We start from the raw sequence: 20,202 nt of genomic DNA, 5'->3' as shown, positions 1-20,202 counted from the left end.
CCTTTTTCAAATTTCAAGTATTTAACCCCTTGCGTTTATGAGTTTTTACTTAATTACATTTCAAATTTCTTTTCATTGTTTATCTTTTCGCCTTTTCAAGCTTTTTGTTTTTTTTTTTTTGACTTACTTTTCGGTTGCCATTTTGATTTTATGTTTTATTTGCTTTTCGACTCCTTGAGATATTGGAATTCTGATTTTTTTTTATTCTTTGACTCTCTGAATTGTTTGGCCTTCTCGATTTTTTTACTTTGCGTTTGGGTTTTCCTTCTTACATTTTTCGGCATTATTGACTTTTTTATTACTTTCATTTTATTCACTTTAATGATTTAATCTTTTTTTTTGTAATTGGTTCTTTCATGACATTCTGTTTATTTTTTTTTTCAATTGCGAAGCTCTCCAATTTTAACTTCTTTTTTTTCGGTTTTTTGTTTGTCTGATATTTTATTTTCCAATTTGGTTTTTCGATTTTTTTTATTTTTAATTTTTTAATTTCCAGAATAAAAGATTTTTTTTAAATATTTTTGATTTCCAGATTTTTGAATTTTTCGACCTTTTTCACTTTTGGCTTTTTGAATTTTTGATTTGATTGTTTTTACATTCTAAATTTTCTGCTTTTTTTATTGATTCTGAGGATTTTTTTTTAAATTTTTGACTATTTGACTTAACAGGAGTTTTTACTTTTCCATATTTTATTTTTTAACTTCATTCGTTGTTTTGCTTTCGTCTTGATTAGACGCAAATTGTTTATCTCCGTTTGATTCGCAAAATAACAATACACGAGTTATCGTACGGGTGTTTTTTTTGTCGGTCAGTTCTTGTGATTCTGCGCGATAACAATAGCCTGCAGTTTATCGGCAGAAACATCTTCTGCTGATCTGATACGCAGCTGATATATCAGCAAGAATAATTCTCCCGCACCGCTGTTACCTCGCTAGCAGCACGGACCATCATACGATCGAGCGAGTGGAAGTCAACTACAAGTGGCATCTACACGGTCGAGTGTAAGATACGGCCACTGTGTCACAACACGAAGCTGGATCGTCATCGTTTGTTCTGCGGAGACACTCGATTAATCCAACTATCAGCCGTGAGGTCGTGACTTAGACGTTCGGTGAAGTATTCACTTTAGAATTTTTATCATTATTATTAATATTATTATTATTATTGTTATTATTATAATTATTATTGTTATTATTATTATTATTGTTATAATTATTATTATTATTATTACTATTATTACTATTGTTATTAGTATTAGTATTACTGTCTTTTTTTTTATTTTGATCCATTGTAGTTTGAAAAATTGTTTTTATAATTTAATATCAACTTCTTGATCCCCCCCACATTCGAATATTTATCGTTTGTGTGCGGTAGAGCGTAACGCTCCCGCAAAATGGACGACATGCAGGTGCAACTATTCCTGGATGTGGAAACAAATGGGGAAGAGATTGAGATCACCCCCATCAATTCCCCTCTACCTTCCCCGCTACCTAGCCCCGTACCAAGGGTACCGGCAACACGGGTGAAAGCTTACCCAGATGCTTCTAAAGGTCCGTTCGTAGTTTTCTTTAGGCCCATAAAGAAGCCTCTTAACATTATACAAATAGGCAAGGACCTGGCAAAACAGTTTTCGGACGTAACCGAAATTACAAAGGTTAGACCGAACAAACTGCGAGTTGTCGTGAGTAGCTTGAAGCAAGCAAACGCAATTGCTAGCTACGAGCTCTTCACGAGAGAGTACCGCGTGTACATCCCTGCCAAGGACGTGGAGATCGACGGTGTGGTTACCGAAGGAAGCCTCACGGTCGATGACATTTTGCGTCACGGGGTTGGCTGCTTCAAGAACCCTCTGATTCAAGATGTAAAGATACTGGATGTCAAGCAATTGCATTCAGTATCCATCGAAGAAGGGAAGAAGAAATTCCTCCCTTCTGACTCCTTCCGTGTAACATTCGCCGGATCCGCACTGCCGAACTACATCTCTTTGGACAGGGTTCGTCTGCCTGTACGCCTTTTCGTACCGCGGGTCATGCATTGCCAAAACTGCAAGCAGTTAGGTCATACAGCCATCTACTGCTGCAACAAGGCACGCTGCAGCAAGTGCGGAGGCAATCATGCTGAGACCGCTTGCAGTGAGGATACTGAAAAGTGTCTTTACTGCGAGGGAACTCGGCATGACCTTTCGGCGTGTCCCGCGTACAAACAGCGCGAGGAAAAAATTAAGCGTTCCCTTAAGGAACGATCAAAGCGCTCTTTTGCAGAAATGCTTAAGAGGGCTGAGCCACCCTCGACAGGAAACATCTTTTCCTTTTTGCCAACCGATGAGGGTACATCTGACGATCCCGTCGAAGGGTGTTCTTATGCCTTGCCAGAGGGATCTAGGAAGAGGAGAATGCTCAACTCTCCTAATCTTTCTCGCAAAGGTCGTAAAATAACCCCTAGCGGAATGACCAATAAGACAACACAAAAAGGAAGCGGTGAAGAAAAACCGAAGCAAGTGCCCCCCGGTTTTAATTTCAAATCAAACCAGGAGTACCCACCGCTTCCTGGGGCACCAAAAACCCCTCGTGCACCCATTTCTCGATCAGAAGACATAAAAAAAACAGGGTTCATAAAATTCTCTGATATTGTGGACTGGATATTTAAAACATTCAACATACCAGATCCCCTACAAAATATTCTTCTTGCCCTTCTCCCTACAGTGAAAACCTATTTGAAGCAACTCACAGCAACTTGGCCCCTCATTTCAGCTATCGTATCTTTCGATGACTAATACGTCGAAAGAGGTTAGGAATTTTGTCACTGTGTTACAGTGAAACTGCAGAAGTATCATCTTCAAATTCGATTTATTTTCACATTTGATAAACACATACAATTGTGATGCGTTCGCGCTCTGTGAAACTTTTCTCAATTCAAATGACCAACTTAATTTCCACGATTTCAACATCATTCGTCGAGATCGAGACTCACACGGTGGAGGGGTACTTTTAGGGATCAAAAAGTGCTATTCTTTTTTCAGAATCAACCTCCCCTCGATCTCGAATATTGAAGTTGTTGCCATTCAAACGAATATGAATGGAAAAGACCTTTGCCTTGTTTCATTATATATTCCCCCATCCGCGCGGATTGAACAGAAGCAACTCCTTGATATAGCAGAATTGCTTCCTGCACCTTTTTTGATTTTGGGAGATTTTAACTCTCACTGTTCGCTATGGGGGTCGCTGTACGACGACAACCGATCTTCTTTAATCTGTAATTAGATCGACGACTTCAATATGACAGTTTTGAATACTGGGGAAGCGACACGTGTACCTAATCCTCCAGCACATGAAAGCGTGCTTGACCTATCCCTCTGCTCGACATCACTAGCGTTAGATTGCCAGTGGAAAGTAATCAACGATCCCCACGGTAGTGATCATCTTCCAATCGTTATATCAATTGCTAATGGTTCAACTCCCCCGAACCCAATCAATATTTCCTACGACCTTACACGTAATATTGATTGGAAGTGTTATGAGTCTATTATAGCGCAATCTGTCGAGACTCACGAGGAACTTCCTCCGGAGGAAGAATACGCGTTCTTAGCTGGCTTGATAATCGACGCCGCGACTCAAGCTCAGACGAAACCGATACCCGGGGTAACGATTAGGCAGCGCCCTCCCAACAAATGGTGGGACAAAGAGTGCTCTGAGCTGTACGCGCGAAGGTCCGCGGCGTATAAGGACTACCGGGAGTACGGTACTATCAACCTGCTTCGAAAGTACGAGGCACAGGGCAGGCAGATGAAGAGCTTAGTAAAGGCGAAAAAACGCGCGTACTGGCGGCGGTTCGTAAACGCGTTGTCGAGGGAAACAGCGATGAGCACTCTTTGGGATACCGCCAGGCGCATGCGGAACCGTGACGTTTCGAATGAGAGTGAGGAGTATTCAGATCGCTGGATACTCGATTTTGCCAAAAAGGTCTGTCCGGACTCTGTACCGGAACAGAAAACCTTTCGCGACGCGTTTTTAGTAACTACGGAAGAGCCTCCATTTTCGATGTTGGAATTTTCAATGGCTCTTCTGTCGTGCAACAATAAGGCTCCAGGGTTAGATAGAATAAAATTCAACCTGTTGAAGAATCTACCCGACTCTGCAAAAAGACGCTTGTTGAATTTGTTCAACAAGTTTCTTGAGCTAAATATTGTTCCGCATGACTGGAGGGAGGTAAAAGTCATTGCTATTCGGAAACCCGGAAAACCTGCCTCTGATCACAATTCATATAGGGCGATTGCGATGCTCTCTTGCCTCCGGAAATTAATGGAGAAAATGATCCTCTTACGGTTAGACAAATGGGTCGAAACAAACGGGTTACTTTCAGACACTCAATTTGGCTTTCGCCGGGGCAAAGGGACGAACGATTGCCTAGCGTTGCTTTTTACTGAAATTCAACTAGCCTTTGCTCGAAAAGAGCAAATGGCTTCTGCGTTCATGGATATTAAGGGGGCTTTTGACTCTGTCTCTGTAGAAGTTTTAAGCGCGAAACTTCATTCGCTGGGACTTTCACCAAATTTGAATAACTTTTTGCTCAATTTGTTGTCAGAAAAGCATATGTATTTCTCACATGGCGATTTGACAACTTCCCGAATTAGTTACATGGGCCTCCCCCAGGGCTCATGTTTAAGTCCTCTCTTATATAATTTTTACGTCAATGACATCGATGACTGTCTTGCAAATTCATGCACGCGATCTGCAAGGACCATTGCAAGATACCTTAGACAATTTGTCTGAATGGGCTCTTAAGCTGGGTATCGAATTCTCTCCGGAGAAAACTGAGCTGGTCGTTTTTTCTAGGAAGCATAACCCAGCTCAGCTGCAGCTCCTACTAACGGGTAAAACGATCTCTCAGGTTTTAGTCGCTAAATATCTCGGGGTCTGGTTCGACTCTAAATGCACCTGGGCTTGTCATATTAGGTATCTGACACAAAAATGCCAACAGAGGATAAATTTTCTTCGTACGATTACAGGAACTTGGTGGGGTGCTCACCCAGGAGACCCTCTAAGGTTATACCAAACAACGATATTGTCAGTTCTTGAGTACGGCTGTTTCTGCTTTCGCTCCGCCGCGAACACGCACATTATAAAATTAGAGAGAAAACAATATCGTTGTTTGCGTATTGCCTTGGGTTGCATGCAGTCGACCCATACGATGAGTCTTGAAGTGTTAGCGGGTATTCTTCCGTTGAAGCATCGTTTTTGGAATCTCTCTTACCGGTTACTAATTCGATACACAGTTATGAACCCATTAGTAATTGAAAATTTCGAGAGGTTGGTCGACCTTCAATCTCAATCCAGATTTATGACTTTATATTTTGACTATATGGCTCAAGATATTAATCCTTCTTCATACGATTCCTCCAATGTCGCACTTTTAGATACTTCTAATAATGCTATATTCTTCGACACCACCATGAAACAAGACATTTCTGGTATCCCGGATCAATTGCGACCCCAAGAGATCCCTAAGATTTTTTCCAATAAGTTTGAACATGTTAGTTGTGATAAAAGGTTTTACACTGACGGATCTAATCTAGATGAGTCCACTGGCTTCGGTGTTTTCCACGAAAACTTTACCGCCTCCTACAAACTCGATGCTCCTGCTTCCGTGTACGTCGCAGAACTTGCTGCTATTCAGTACTCTCTTGGGATCATCGAAACCCTGCCCATAGACCACTACTTCATCTTCACAGACAGTCTCAGTTCCATTGAGGCTCTGCGATCGATGAAGCCTGTGAAGCACACCCCGTATTTCCTGGGGAAAATACGGCGGTTTTTAAGTGCTTTAACAGATAAAAATTACCGGGTTACCTTAGCGTGGGTCCCTTCTCATTGTTCCATTCCGGGCAATGAAAAGGCTGAAGCTTTAGCTAAGGTGGGTGCTATTGATGGCGATATTTATGTAAGACCAATTGCTTATGATGAATTTTATAGCATTTTGCGTCAGAGAACACTCAACAGTTGGCAATTATCATGGAACTCAGATGAACTGGGACGGTGGCTACATTCCATTTTTCCTAAGGTATCGACGAAAGCATGGTTCAAGGTGTTGGATGTAGGTCGGGACTTCATTCGCGTGATGTCCAGACTTATGTCCAATCACTACACGTTAAACACGCATCTCTTTCGTATAGGGCTTGTAGACAGTAATCACTGCGTTTGTGGCGATGGCTACCATGACATCGAGCATGTTGTTTGGTCGTGTACCGAATACTGTGGTGTTAGGTCCGAGCTTATAGATTCCCTTCGGGCCCGAGGAAAACAACCGAACGTACCCGTTAGAGACATTCTGGGGAGCGGTGATCTCCAGTACATGACACAGCTATACGGGTTTATAAAAAACGCTGGAATTAAAATTTGATTTTTTTTATCTATTTGCTAGATTACAATTCCCGTCATAAAATGAATGAAAATGATACACCATGGTGGAGACACTAAAACGTAGACTCGGCTCCTTCATGTTCACGCAGACACCTCAGACCAAAACTGCTCAAATGGAACATCACTGCTTAGCCATGTACAAATAAATGAATCCTGTAACTCAATATAGTTAAAATCAAAATTGTAACTCCCCTCCTCTCACCTTAAATCCCCACTAGCTCGTAGTCGGCCGCGAGATATAAAAAATGGGCCTCCCTCTTTTCCCTGCTAACTTAGAATTAAAAAAAAACATGTACTTGGCTCAGTTAAACATAATTTGTATCGTGCCGTGTCAAATAAACTATTTTTAAACTACAGTGTATTTTTTAACTTAATTACTTTCCTGTTTTTTTCTTTGACACTTTGATTTTACGACTTTCTGAGCTTTTGGCATTTTAGTCTTTTCGTTTGCTCAATTTTTTGTTGTTTTTTTTGCCAACTATTTGCTATTTTGATTTTGTGTCCATTTAGTTTTTTGACTCCTTGAAATTTTAGCTTCTTGATATTTTTATCCTCGTCTTTCTAAATTGTTTGACCTTTTTGATTTAAATTTTTTTCTCACATTTTTCGGTATTCTTAACTTTTTTTAATTTTGATCGCTTTAATGACTTTGTTATACATGATCTTTTCTATGACTTTCGCAGGGGTTTTCTCCAATTTTTAACTGTCTCAATCCTTGGTTTTGACGTGGGACTACGTCTTTGTTTTCTATACTGGGATGCATTCTGTAAAATAGGGAACGAAACTGGCAAAGGTTGCGTCAGATTTCAAACGATAATAACAGCATAACCTCATGATGGATAACAATAACCAATATATTGTTGGATAGATAAAACGTGTAACAATTTTATAATACGCTAGCCATCATTATTATTTCACTGCTCAACGGTGAAAATTGATAAAAAGTTACAAGAAAATTTACGCGAACAATGAACCAATCACACGCGAGCATTCCTAGCACAGACGATGTGAATGGACACCAACCATTCTCTGTGGTATTTTCTGTATCAATATCAAAAAAAAAATGGTTAGAGTTTCCCCGTCCCAACAGGTCAATTTACTAGGATCTATTTAGAATCTTTGTTTTCATTTCAACATCGTTAGATGATATATTTTTGTTTTCACTTTAACAAAACATATTTTTACGTATATTAGCTGTCATCGTAATACAGTGAATGTAATTGTTGGCAAATGAGAAAAATTGTCAAACAAAAAACAGAAATTGATCATTTCGAACTTTAGCTTCCTTACAATTGTTGATTGTTATAATTTTTCGCTGGAATTTGTTGATTATTTTGTTCAACATATCTTCTTATGTTTCCCTATGAGTGAACCTATGTAACGACATCGAAATTATTTCCATTATAAGATTTATATAATAAATTCAGTTTTATCAGAGTTAAATGAGACAAAATCATGCATTATGATAACGTAGGTATTGTTGGATTTGGTTTATGAGTAAATAGAGTCAATTCTGATTCAGACGCATTGCGCGAAATTCTTGGTGCTTCTATAATAACAACGACACGCTTGTGCCTTGTTAAATAAATGTTGTTCTCACAAAAAAACACTACACAATATCGTTAAGTGTAATCGAAGTTCTTTCGAGTGTTGAGGCTGCGTATAAAAAAATACTTAAACCACAGTAGAAACGAATTGTCGCTGTCTGCAGATTCTGTAACCTTTGTATTCAAAAATCCTTCTAGTTACAGTGCTTAGTCCCACGTCACCATTTCATACAACCCTAGGGCTGTATACCTTGTAGTATTTTTACTGTTTAATAAGCTGACTTTCTTTTCTGTTCTCTTTTTGTTTATTTTAATTCTTGCCTCGTTGAGTTTATGTTCCAGATTTTCGAACATTTCAACTTTTTTCCTTTTTGATTTTGTGACTTTTTAACCTTTTGATACTTTGACTTCTTGAGCCTTCGACTCTTTAATTGTTTGCCAGTTTGATGTTTTGAGTTATTGACTTTGTTACTCTTGGATTGTTTTACATTAATTTTTTTTTTATTATATTTAGTTCTAGGCCTTTCTTATTTTGAGTATCTGACCTAGAGAGTTTTTGAGTTTCGACTTTTAAAAAATAATTTCATGACAGTTTTGTACTTTTCACATTATTGACTTTACGACTTTGTTTGGAAGGTTTGCCGTTTCGATTTTGTGTTTTATTAGCTTTTTGACTCCCGGAGATTTTGGCTTTTTGATTTTTGCATCCTTTGACGTTTTCAATTGTTTGACCTTTCTCGATTTTTTTTTCTTTGTGTTTTTTTTTTTATATTTGTTGGCATTTTTGACTTTTTTGATTTTTTTTTATTTCATTCACTTTATGGATTTTATTGTAATATTAGTTTTTTTTTGTTCTTTTATGGCTTCCATATTTTTTTCTTTAATTTTCAGGTTCTCCAATTTTTGATTCTTGTTTTTTTTTTTTGGGTTTTTAACTGTCTGACCTTTTATTGTCCAAAATTTTGATCTCTAACCTTAACGAGGCAAGAAGTCAAACATATCCAGACCTCTAGCCTCGTTGAGTTTTTGGCTAGGTAATTGCTTTTCCATTTTTGTACTTTTTTCACTTTTCAAGTCTTTAACTTTTTGATTTTATTACTTTTAAACCATTCAATGTATAGATTTTTTGAGTTTTACACTGTTTGATTGTTTTCCAGTTTGATTTTTAATTTGTTGAATTTTTATCTTTGTGACTTTATTTTTTACATTCTTCAATTTTTGCTTTTTTTTGTTTTTTTTTTTGTTCTGACCATTTTCCTTTTGACTTTTGACTATTTATCCTATTGATTCACGACAAGCCCCCCCCCCCCCCCCGTTGAGAGTTACAAATTATTACAGAGGGAAGGGGTGGACATAAGATCAGCGTTACGTAACAAAAAATCCTCGGGAAGTCTAGAATTTTACTCCAAAAACGAGCATTTTTATAAAGCAAATTTTTCTACTGCGTAACAAAATTTTTATTAGGGAGTAAATGGTGCCGTTACGATTTGTTATATATAGAGGAATGAGGGTAAAAACGGTTTTTGCGTTGCGTAATTTATGGATGACGCCTTATTAAGTTTTCTGGTTTTTTGACTGTTGCCTTTCCGACTTTTCGCTCACTTTTGACATTTTGTTTTTTTTTATTTAGATTTGTTTGCCATTTTGATAATATGTGATATCAGCTCTGACTTTCTAAACTTTTAGATTTTTTCGATTTTCTACTTTTGCTTTTGTTTTTCACATTATTCAGCATTTTTTTGATTTTTTGAACTTTTTTGCTTTGCTGTCATTTTTGTTATTCGTTTGTTTTTGACTACTATTTTGATTGTCTTTTTCAATATTCATTTTATGTGACTTCCATTATATTTTGATTTTTCAAATTCCCATTTTGCCATTCATAGATTTTTTGGTTTTTGACTTTCTGATATTTTCACCGCTGAGAAAATTTTCTCTTTGTTTCATTTTCGATATTTTTGGTTCTTTTTTATTTTGTTTATTTGTTTTATTGTCTTTTATGTTATTCGTTGTTTTGTTTCACTTCGCTTGGTTTTCTGATATTTTATTTTATAAATTTATATTTTTTATATATTAATATATTTTATATATTTTTTTTATATATTTGACATTTTGAATTTTTGCCTCGTTGAGTTTTTGACTACCTAATTGTGTCACATTCTAATTTTTCAAACTCCTTTTTAGTTTTGATATTTGATTTTTCATAATTATGGCAGTTTTTAATTTTGTGACTTTTTAGGCCGTTCAAAAGATCGACTTTTTGAGTTTTTGACTGTTCGATTGTTTGTTTGTGATTGTTCGAAGTGTTTTTTTAATTTTTTGTTAACTTTTGAGTTTTTGAAATTTTTGACTTTGTGACGTTTTGATTAGTAAAATCAATTCGGAACTACAGGTTTTATTTTTGATTGATTTTTTTTTTCTATTATAGTTCTGTATTTTGACTATTGATTTTTCAGATTTTTCGGCTGTCTACTTTACGTCTTTCTGAACTTTTAACTTTTCCGATTTTTTGCTTTTGTTTTTTTTCAATTTCATCGAACAATTTTGACTCTCTTTATTTAAACTTTTGCCTCGTTAACGTGATTAGTTTTCAAATTCTTCACCCTTCCTTTTTTTATTTCTTAAGTTATTGAGTTTTTAACCGTTTTAACTTTTATAATTATTATTATTATTCAATTTCCCAAGTTAACAATTTTAACTATCATGATCATTTTATTTCATTAGCTTTACATTCTTGATTGAGTTTATTGATTTTTTCCTCCTGACCTTTTATATTTTGATTTTTAAACTTTTGAAGATTTTTACTTTTGGACATTCCAACTTTTTGCCTGTTTTATTTTCACTACTCTTTCCAATATTTTTATTATTTTTTTTTATATTTTCTTTACTTTTATGAGTTACTTTTGTGATTTTTTCTGAGTTACTCTCATGGTCCTTTTTGAGTGAGTGTTGCAATTCTGGCAACATGAAAATAGCGATAATATAGTAAGGTGAGTGTACACGTGCATTTTTCAAAGTACAATCGTGCAATACACCACTATCACTTTTCATTATTACTGTCGGGGCTGCAGAGGAAATAATCTCGTAGAGTTTCCCTTCTCCTAGACAGATCTCAATCAAAACAGCCGTTAATAGCGCCCCCGATCTGTTATTTTATAACCCTGCCTAGCTCCGAAAATTTCAGCTTTCAATCACACACCGGCGCTGGAACCCACCAAAATGCATCATCATCACCTTTGATTGGAGGTGCGCATTCGAATCCAGCTGCCCCCCCCCCCCCCCCCCCCTACATAAATAGAAAACCGAATGCATTCTCTCGTCTCGGGAGGGCAGCAGCAGCATCATCCAGCGTTGGACTGCTGCCCACTCGGTGTGAACTTCAAGAATCAGACGTACGATGGATAGATAGATGAGTGGACGGATGAATGCATGGTCGGTTTGGTGCCGGTCAGCGGGCATTTGGTGGACGACTTTCGATCTCGATTTCGTAAACAACAACAATAAACAGCAAATTAATGGACTTTCGCTTTTCTATGTTGGATCGGTTTTCTTAGCGCGTCCCCACTCGTTTGCGTGCAATAGTAACCTCCACCGCCACCGCTGCGTCGACCACTTTCGAAGAATTTGGGTCAAAGTTGAGCAGACTAGCTATAACAGATGGCACACGGGGTCATCGCATGCCGTTTTGGTATGGACGGTCACGTCAGTAAATACACAAGACGCACGTGATCATCATCCCTGTTGGCCTATCGCCGAGTAAAAAGTTTTCACTTACCCAATCACCTAAATGGAGTTTCTCCAGCTCCTTTCCGGACGTTTCAGCTTGAGCCTTTAGTCGGAGAATTTCTGCGTCGCCCTGACATACACGCTGTAGGAACGTTCTTAGTTCGAGGGTTTCGGTGGCTAGTGCCCGGCATACGGCCCGGTAGTGGTCTTCCGGCTTGGATGGGGGGGACACACGTAACGAGCAAGACTGCATGAAAAAAAAAAAACAGAAAAAGAATCATTCGTTAAATGTTACGTATGGATTCAGCGAGACGATAAATAAGGCGAGAAAAAAGCATGTTGAATCTCTGCGCCCGCTAGCAAGTGGTTTTAACAATCAGGGTGAAAAATCTACTCGATAATGCAATTGCGATAAGCGCGATAGGTGGCCATTGTCTGGTGCAGAGATGCCCACTCACTCGAGGATTTTTTTTGCGAACCAGTCTCAAAACGAGTATCATCGCTGCTGGTTGGCGATGCGTTTTCCGGGTGTTATCTAGACGAAAAAAAAACGAACCGAGGCTGCCGGGCCGTCCATTGTTGATGCTACTGAGTGGCTGTCTGTCACCCTGGTACAGACTATACTGCTTTCTTATGTAACATGCAAACTAAAAGAGGCATCTCGAATGAATCAGATAAAGGAAACAACTGCGGAGTGGACAATTTATTTATGTAATTGTGCCCCGAGCTGGTTTCTCGCGGCTATTCTTCGTCACGTAACGGGAATATCAATCAAGTTGAGTGGAAGTCGCACGGATGGAACGGGAAGCTGCGATCTGTTGACTTGTTACAAGGAACAAGCAATGCTATAAATTTGTGACTGCACTACCTTCTTTTATTTTTCGCATAATTACGCAACGCTATAAAAGTTACAAAGAGAGTTCTAGCGTGAGAAATGATGTTACATTAACCTAAATAGTATTTTTCAATACCGTAACCCGTTGTTTGTAATAACGAGGTATGGAATAATACTAAAATGTATCATTTATTTGTTAAGCGTAAAACAATGGTTTCCAAAAAATAGCTGGTTTTAGCGGACAAATCTTGTATATGGGAGAATAACGTTTTTTTTTCTAAAATTGTATTTTTTACAATTATGAGTGAAATAATTAAAAAATAGGTGAAAAATCGAAGCAAAAATTATAATCAAAACATACTTTTTTCAAAACAATATTTTTGGCAAATTCAGATTCTAACCTAGATCGAAATTGCCGTGCAACCTATGTCTGTGTTCAGTTAAGAGAAATTTTAACTACACAAATAAAGCAAAGCCCAGGTGCTGCATTCCGTTCCGAAATTAAACCTCAGTAACGCAGGAGTAAATTTCATGCTTGTTGGTATTATAAACCTTTTTTATTGGTTAAACGCAAATACTAGTCCCGTGATTTCTTTATTTTGCGATTGGTTCAGCTCATTCTTCAGACCACAGTAGGAGAGTCCAAACTTAGCTTCGGGCCAGCAAGTTAATTCTTTCTTATACCTAATTAGTTTACTCAATTGAAATGGCCTAATTGTAGTGTTTGAAGGTTAGTTATTTAAAAGTTGTTAACGTTTAAAGTGCCGCTTTACTGTTCAATTAAATGCAAATGTTGGGTTATCTGTACCTTCTTATATAGCGGAGGTTTTATATATTTCTGTCGCGAAAACCGCTAGTCAGTTTTCTATTGATGGGCATTAAGGTTCATTAGTTTCAAGTTGGTAGAATACACACAACGGACAATTTTCAGTTGAGGCCAGACAAAAAAAAACTTACTTGCTTAATTAAAAATTAGAAATACAAAAATATTTTGCTTGACGAATAATTTAGAGCAAAATAATTAAATGTAGAATGCGTGATTGTTATATAAATGTTGCCTTGCGTGACAAAATAGTTTTTTTTGCTAGTAGACAAGAGATGGTCCCTATGCAATAAAATCTACTTATTCAAGGCCAAAGAGAAACAATAAAATTACTACCTGCAGTTACCATTCATCGACAAACGCGTACGCACTAAATTATTATCCAACCGCCACCATTCATTGCATCATCGGCGGCAGCAGTGGCCTTGACAATTGTAAAGTGTGCTGCCCTGTAATTACCGCCCGAACAATGCACTGCTTGGTTCCAGCTTCGTTTGTCATCACGTGTGGGATGATGGTTTATGGAAAGCAACCCGTGGTCGCATTTCACGCCACACCAGACCTTGAATGATGAACGACACACGGAAACTCCAGAGACTCGGCCAACAATAGTACGACTCTAGCATCTAAGTTTGTTTTACATTTCACGTTGGCCCATTTGAATTTAAGGCTGGATGTTAGGGGCGTACAATAGGCGCGTTGTTTCACGAACAAATAACCGCTACCTGCCAAGAAGTATGATTACCGTTTAGGTGATGATTCGAATTGCTCGCCTCCAAAGTTCGGAATCAACACTCGTTTTTGTTACGAAGATCAGTGAACAATAAAAAAAGGCTAAGTGCAACTTCCTCGTGTACCGGTAACCTGAGTCGGATCATTGTTTGGCAGAGTACGACTCATGGCTCCAACCACGCTCCTTGTGTGATTGTTTAGCACACAAGCTGTATAAATCGGGCAGTCATTTATTGTACGATGATTAATTGTATCGTTGTAGGTACCTACGCGCGAAAGAGCATCATCCAATGTAGGTACACAACAGTCGAAGGCAGAGCTGCTTTTATTCGCGATGTTTGTTGGGTGATTTCTAGAAGAGCCTTACAGCAAATCGGACTACTGGAATTGCCGCTTTGTATAGTCACGTATGAAACTTTTATGCTCCGTGAAGTTTGATAAATATTTGGGTGCTTCAGTGAAGAGTTGTTACAGACCATACCGTATAATCGAGTGTCTTTATGATCTTTAAACGTAGGCTTATAAGGTTATCATCTGCTGGATCAATGAATGAGTTGCAAGAAGTATTTGGAGGATTGACATATCAGGTATAATGCAAACAAACAGTAATTTTCAAAGCCCTTTTGTCTAGCTATTTGGCCTCCGTTCAGGGCTACGATGCACGTTCCTGCTTAGACAATGTTCGTAATTGTTGATTAGGTGCTTGAATTTGTGAAAATCACATTAGAATCAAAGTGAATCAAAATAGTGCAACACTGCCTTGTTTCAATGACTATTATGGAACTCTTCAAAAATTACTTTTTTTAAGAAAAATGCTTGTTTACCACAGATATTTAGCTTAAACGTGAGGAACTCGCCTTGATCTTTGTGTACGAGTCATTTTGACGTAAAATTACGTCTTATCTTTGTGTACGAGTCATTTTGACGAAAAATTACGGCAACATTCTGCGATGAGGGAAAACAAAAACACACGAACATTGTTCAATTTCAAATGCTTATAACTCAGTTAGTTTACAATGAATTGCCTTATTGCTTGTAGCAATCGACTATAAAATTAGCTACACGTCCACCAAAATGCGCAAAATTGTAATCACAATTACAATTGTATTATGATGCTATTAACCGTAAGCGACGCAAAGCCTTGGAGAGCTCGTCTTTCTATTTATTATGCACAGACTTTTGGTGTACAGAACAATTGCGGGGCTAGCGCTATAATCCTACTGACACTTACAGTCTCAGAGATTCGAGTCTACGACGACTGGCGTGGTAGACCAGCATCGTACCTCGAGACCATTTGGGAAAGATGCTTACTATTGTACTTATGAAAAATGTAGATTGATTGAACACGGAGTTCGAATAATCAGAGCTGAAAACAAGGACAAAACAAATCGTTTTTCGCAACCTGGATGATATCGGGATGAAGTTCGGACGTTTTGGGACCCTTTCCTTTGTTATATTTTCAGTCTTTTATTTCGCGGTTTCATACAAATTTGGAACTACTAGTACATTTTTTTTTCAAAGAAAATGCAACACAACGTGATGTAGAGAGATATGATGCGATGTGATATGATGTAAGGTGATCTTATGTGCTAATATGTGATGTAAAGTGATGTAATGTGATACGATGTGCAGTGATAAAAATGTAATGTACTGTATAGTAGTAATTTAATGTAATGTAATGTGATATGCTATTTTTTTTAATGAAAAATGCAACACAATGTGATGTGAAGGTATATGATGCAATGTGATACGACGTGATGTGATGTGGCGTGATGTCATGTGCTATTTTGTGATGTAATGTGATGTGAGGTGAAGTGACGTAATGTAATGTACTTAATTTGATGCAATTTAGATTAATTGAATGTATTGTTTTAGAATGTGATAAACTGTAACGCAAAAAAAGGTTTACTTTAGATTATAAGAAAAATTACATCGATTTTGCAAAACATTTTTTAGTCCTGCACATGGTAGTGTAGAACTTTCAAATCAGGTTTAGTATCAACAAAAGGCTTTCAGAATAATTTAGTAAAACATGGAAGCGCTTACTATTTACATCAATTAGAACTAAACGACAAACAAGTAACAAATTGAAAATGAAAAATATATATTAAACGAGCAAAGAATAAATAAGATGATCGCATCGAACACACGAAAAGTATATTAATGAAATTAATGGAAAACGTGTGAGCGATTAAACATACCAACTAGTGAGGGCAACGGCCAAAACAAAAAGGTGATCGGAAATAAACGGAAGTGGAAAACAATTTGCTTTTGGGAAAACTGGCAACAAGCTCAACTTGGTGTAGTGCTCGTTTTAGTTCTATGTAATCATTAAGTGAGAAAACTGTTGTTATGTAAAAAACATATCACTGTATTCTAAGTTAGAACTGCTAACCTAAGTTCTAAGATGAACTGCTAATCGGAATAGTGTAAATAGGAACTAGCGGATTGTTCTAAACCAGATGAGCAGCACTCAAAAAAACTATCAAAAAAGAAAGATTTTTGGATTACGTGGATTACGAATCAAAATATTGCGGCCTGCATAATTTCCATACTCACTCTTAAGCAGATTTTAATTTGTGTGTGATTTAACTATATTTTTTTCAAATAATATTTTTCAATTTTTCTATCTGCTTCGTTTCCCTAGATATGAACTACCTATGCATATAAATAGAAATTAGAAAATGTTATGACACAAACCAGACGAGTGCCTGGCCCCATCAGCATCTTTATTGTTGGTTTAAACCAGTTTTAAATCGCAGAATTTAATACACTTCGATATTCAATGGATAAACCACTCACATTTGTGCGTGGCCCCAACAGCTTCCCTATGGTATGTTGGTTTAAATCGTAGCCACATACTGTAGTGTTTGCATATCACTGAGATATGCTACACAACCGTTCGTGGCCCCAGTAGCATTTCATTTTTGTTCGTTTGAATCAGTCTCAAATCAGGAAGTTAAACAACTGGTTCCATTCAAATAAGCCACAAATATTTGAGCCCGGCCTCAACAGCGTTATTGGTCTAAATCAACAACTAATATCGTCGGCATGCGACCAGATCGAACCAAGCGCCATATTTTTAAAAATGGAGAATTGAATGTGAGAAATGGATGTGAGAATTAATAATCTAACTTCCATGAAAAAACGTAATCATTTGAACAGTTCATAATTATTATCATATTATAACAAAAATTCTCTGTAGCAGCTTCCAGAAAACATATGGGGTGGTTAAACTTTGAACGCCGATTACTCTAAATAATGTTTTTGGCGCTTGGTTTGGTTTGGTTGCACGCCGACCATGTAAATAAGCTAATAGCGCTTCTATAATCAGCCGGCCGAACAGAGAATAAACCGGAAATAGCTTATTAAAGTCGGGTAGGAATTATATGTATAATCCCATCTCTTATCAAGGTGATTACCCAAAGTACCCTTCCCTACTAACAAAAATCTCCTTCTTGTGACCTTTGTGGAGATGCAGAGGTTAACACGGTTTTCAAAACAGCAATAGTAACGCTAATATCCCTTCCCTCTTCCCACATGATTGCAAGAACGAGGCCGGCGCCGACGTTCCTTTAAAGTACATTGGGGTCTTTTTTACGCGATCGACTGCATCGCGCTGAAAAAAACGATTGTTTGTTTCTTAATCCGGCACTTTCAGTGACTTTATTTCCCTTTTTCAAAGGGTAGAGAAGTAGAGGTGAAATGAAGTCACCGAAGCTGTCGGATTTAGAAACAAACAATCGTTTTTACTTCTGTACAAGGACTGATTAAGCTAACAAATCTACAAAACTAACCACTAATGTCGACAAACAAACAAGTTGTATTTTCGGTAAAAAGCATGCAAGATATCTTTGTGTGTTTTTTTTTCAATGATTATGAAATGTACCTGTTTTCGAGTCATGATGTCAGTTTGTCACAAATTTCTAATACAATTTAAGTTTGTGGTTCTTGAGAAGTGCGCGATAAAGTTCAAAACGCTGCAAAAATCTTTGTCTGAAATCTGATTGGAACTTTGCTCATATACTGGCTACCACAAAAAGTTGCAATTTACCCTAAACGAAAATTTTAAATTCTGGTGAAAAAAAGAACATTAGAGCTATGCATCCGACCAAAAGATTTTAAGATTGTGCAGTGATAAATGTGCTGTTTGCTTTCAGGAAACATTTGAATTTCTATCTATTTTTATGCATAATTAAATAACAAATTTTGCAACAGAATTATTTTCGAAACATAAATTATAGATTCTTTTTTAATAAAAAGAACAGAAATAATTTTATTTATTCTAGCATTTTGAACTTAAATGTTTGGTTGACAGAAAGCAAAACTTTGCTGCTCCATTCCGCTATCGGTGCTGGACCTTATGTTTACTACATAAAAACTTAGCAGGCAAATGTCTAAACTTTACTTTTTTTGAACAACTGAAGGCATTTTTCAGTTGAAACAACAACATGTTATCACATTAATAAATATGGCTAATGATAGTATTAAGAATTGTTGCTTTCATACCTGCGGTTTAGTGACTCTTAGGCTGGCAAAACCATTAATGTTTTAGTAACGACGTCGTAAAATTGTGATGGGCATCATCAAACAACAAAATTTCTCTTTCATTTTTATCTCCCAGTCGTGACCTTTTTCTAGTTGCTCATCAGCACAGCATAAATAACCCACGGGTGAGTAAGCGATCGTGATCGCTCGCGGCGACAACAAATTCTTCAAATTAGTTACAAGCGACGGAAATAAACTTCAAAACACATCTTGCCAGAACAACTCAGTGTTGTTGTTAAAATAACTATTCCAGCCGCAAACGGATGCAGACTGTACGAAATGAAATAAACCCCGATCCTAAAATTGCTTAAAACTGATTTGGTTGTTTGCTGTTTGAAACAAACAATTGTGTAAATCCAACCTCAATGACAAATGAGCAGATAAATGATAATCAGTTCAATAATAAATCTGTGAACCGAGTGAAGGTCGTGTAATTGCAAATAGGAAAAAAATGTCAATCAAACAGCCATTATCTCCAACGAAATCAAAAGCGGCCGCGAACTAACGTATGTTTTTGTTTGTGAATAAATTCCAATGCGGATCTGTCCCTTAACCTTGAACGATCCGAAACACCTGATAAAACGATAAAATCTACATTCTTTGGAACTTAAAAATTTTATTTGCTAGATTTTGCTCCATCAATGAAAGTCGCAGCATTTTAGAACAAAACAAAATTTTATTCATTACAGCGCTCAAAAGAATGACGATCTTCCCCTATCTGTCTGCATAATTCTGCGGTACACGACTTAATTGTTGCTCCCGGCAGACGGGCTAGCCTAACCCCTCTGGTGAGCGACATTTCACTTGACGCCGGCTATGGTAATTAATCAAAAGACTTCACCTTTAACTGGCGTCAATCGCTAAGCCGGTGCGCAGCGAATGGCTTCACGGGACTATTTCGTGCGGCACAAAGGTATGCGGAACACCATCGACGTCGACATCGAAACGGATCGATTGGAACCGCTCAAGTTGATGTGATCCGTGAGCCAGCGGTTCAATGTCACAACACACGCCCGTTTCAATTGAGATGCCGAAGATTGATCAGATTGTGGAGGGTTTTGTAGTTGTAATTAAGACTAGTAACTTTAATAGCGAAGTTTAATTATAACGTAATTGATGTTGATAATGTGCAATAAAATCCCAAACTGTTTTGCAGCTTATTATCAAATTACTGTTTTCCAGCAGCATGTAATAAACTTTTTACAGTATTGACACCAATTCAATTACTGTGGATCGGCTGTGCAGGCAAAGCTAGTAAAGGGCAAGGTTTTATTATCGCCAGACCCCGACATTTTACTATTATGGGCACGTGAAGGATCGCACAGGGCGCTGCGGTTTTTGACTGTGTTGCAGCAGCACAGCATGCTTAAGAAAACAGCATGAGATGAAAGCGATCACAAGGCATTAAGTCAGTAAAAGTTAACTCATAAAATCATGTGAAACGTCATTCAGTGACCTCCCGCGAAGGTTCAAGTAGTTCGCATTGCATATGGGATATGTTGTGCGTCTCCAACTGAAGTGAACTTGAAACCATTGTCACGTTTCGACGCAGCGCAATTCTTTCTGCTGAGTTATTAT

The 20,202-nt window shown here is 37.5% G+C and overlaps 1 protein-coding gene across 5 annotated transcripts in view; it reads right to left on the bottom strand.

Annotated features, from left to right (window-relative positions):
• The window catches only part of LOC129732956 (protein spire), a 308,435-nt gene that overhangs the window by 123,001 nt on the left and 165,232 nt on the right, over positions 1 to 20,202 (bottom strand). For all 5 annotated transcript variants that reach the window (XM_055694434.1, XM_055694435.1, XM_055694437.1 and 2 more), the window contains exon 5: positions 11,736 to 11,933. In XM_055694434.1, the coding sequence (XP_055550409.1) occupies positions 11,736 to 11,933 (198 nt within the window). The remainder of the gene's footprint in view (positions 1 to 11,735; positions 11,934 to 20,202) is intronic.

The sequence above is a fragment of the Wyeomyia smithii genome, chromosome 3, assembly GCF_029784165.1.
Source record: "Wyeomyia smithii strain HCP4-BCI-WySm-NY-G18 chromosome 3, ASM2978416v1, whole genome shotgun sequence".
NCBI classification, from domain to species: Eukaryota; Metazoa; Arthropoda; class Insecta; order Diptera; family Culicidae; genus Wyeomyia; species Wyeomyia smithii.
The sequence above is the reverse complement of the archived record's forward strand: the minus strand, read 5'-3'. Positions and strand labels throughout refer to the sequence as shown.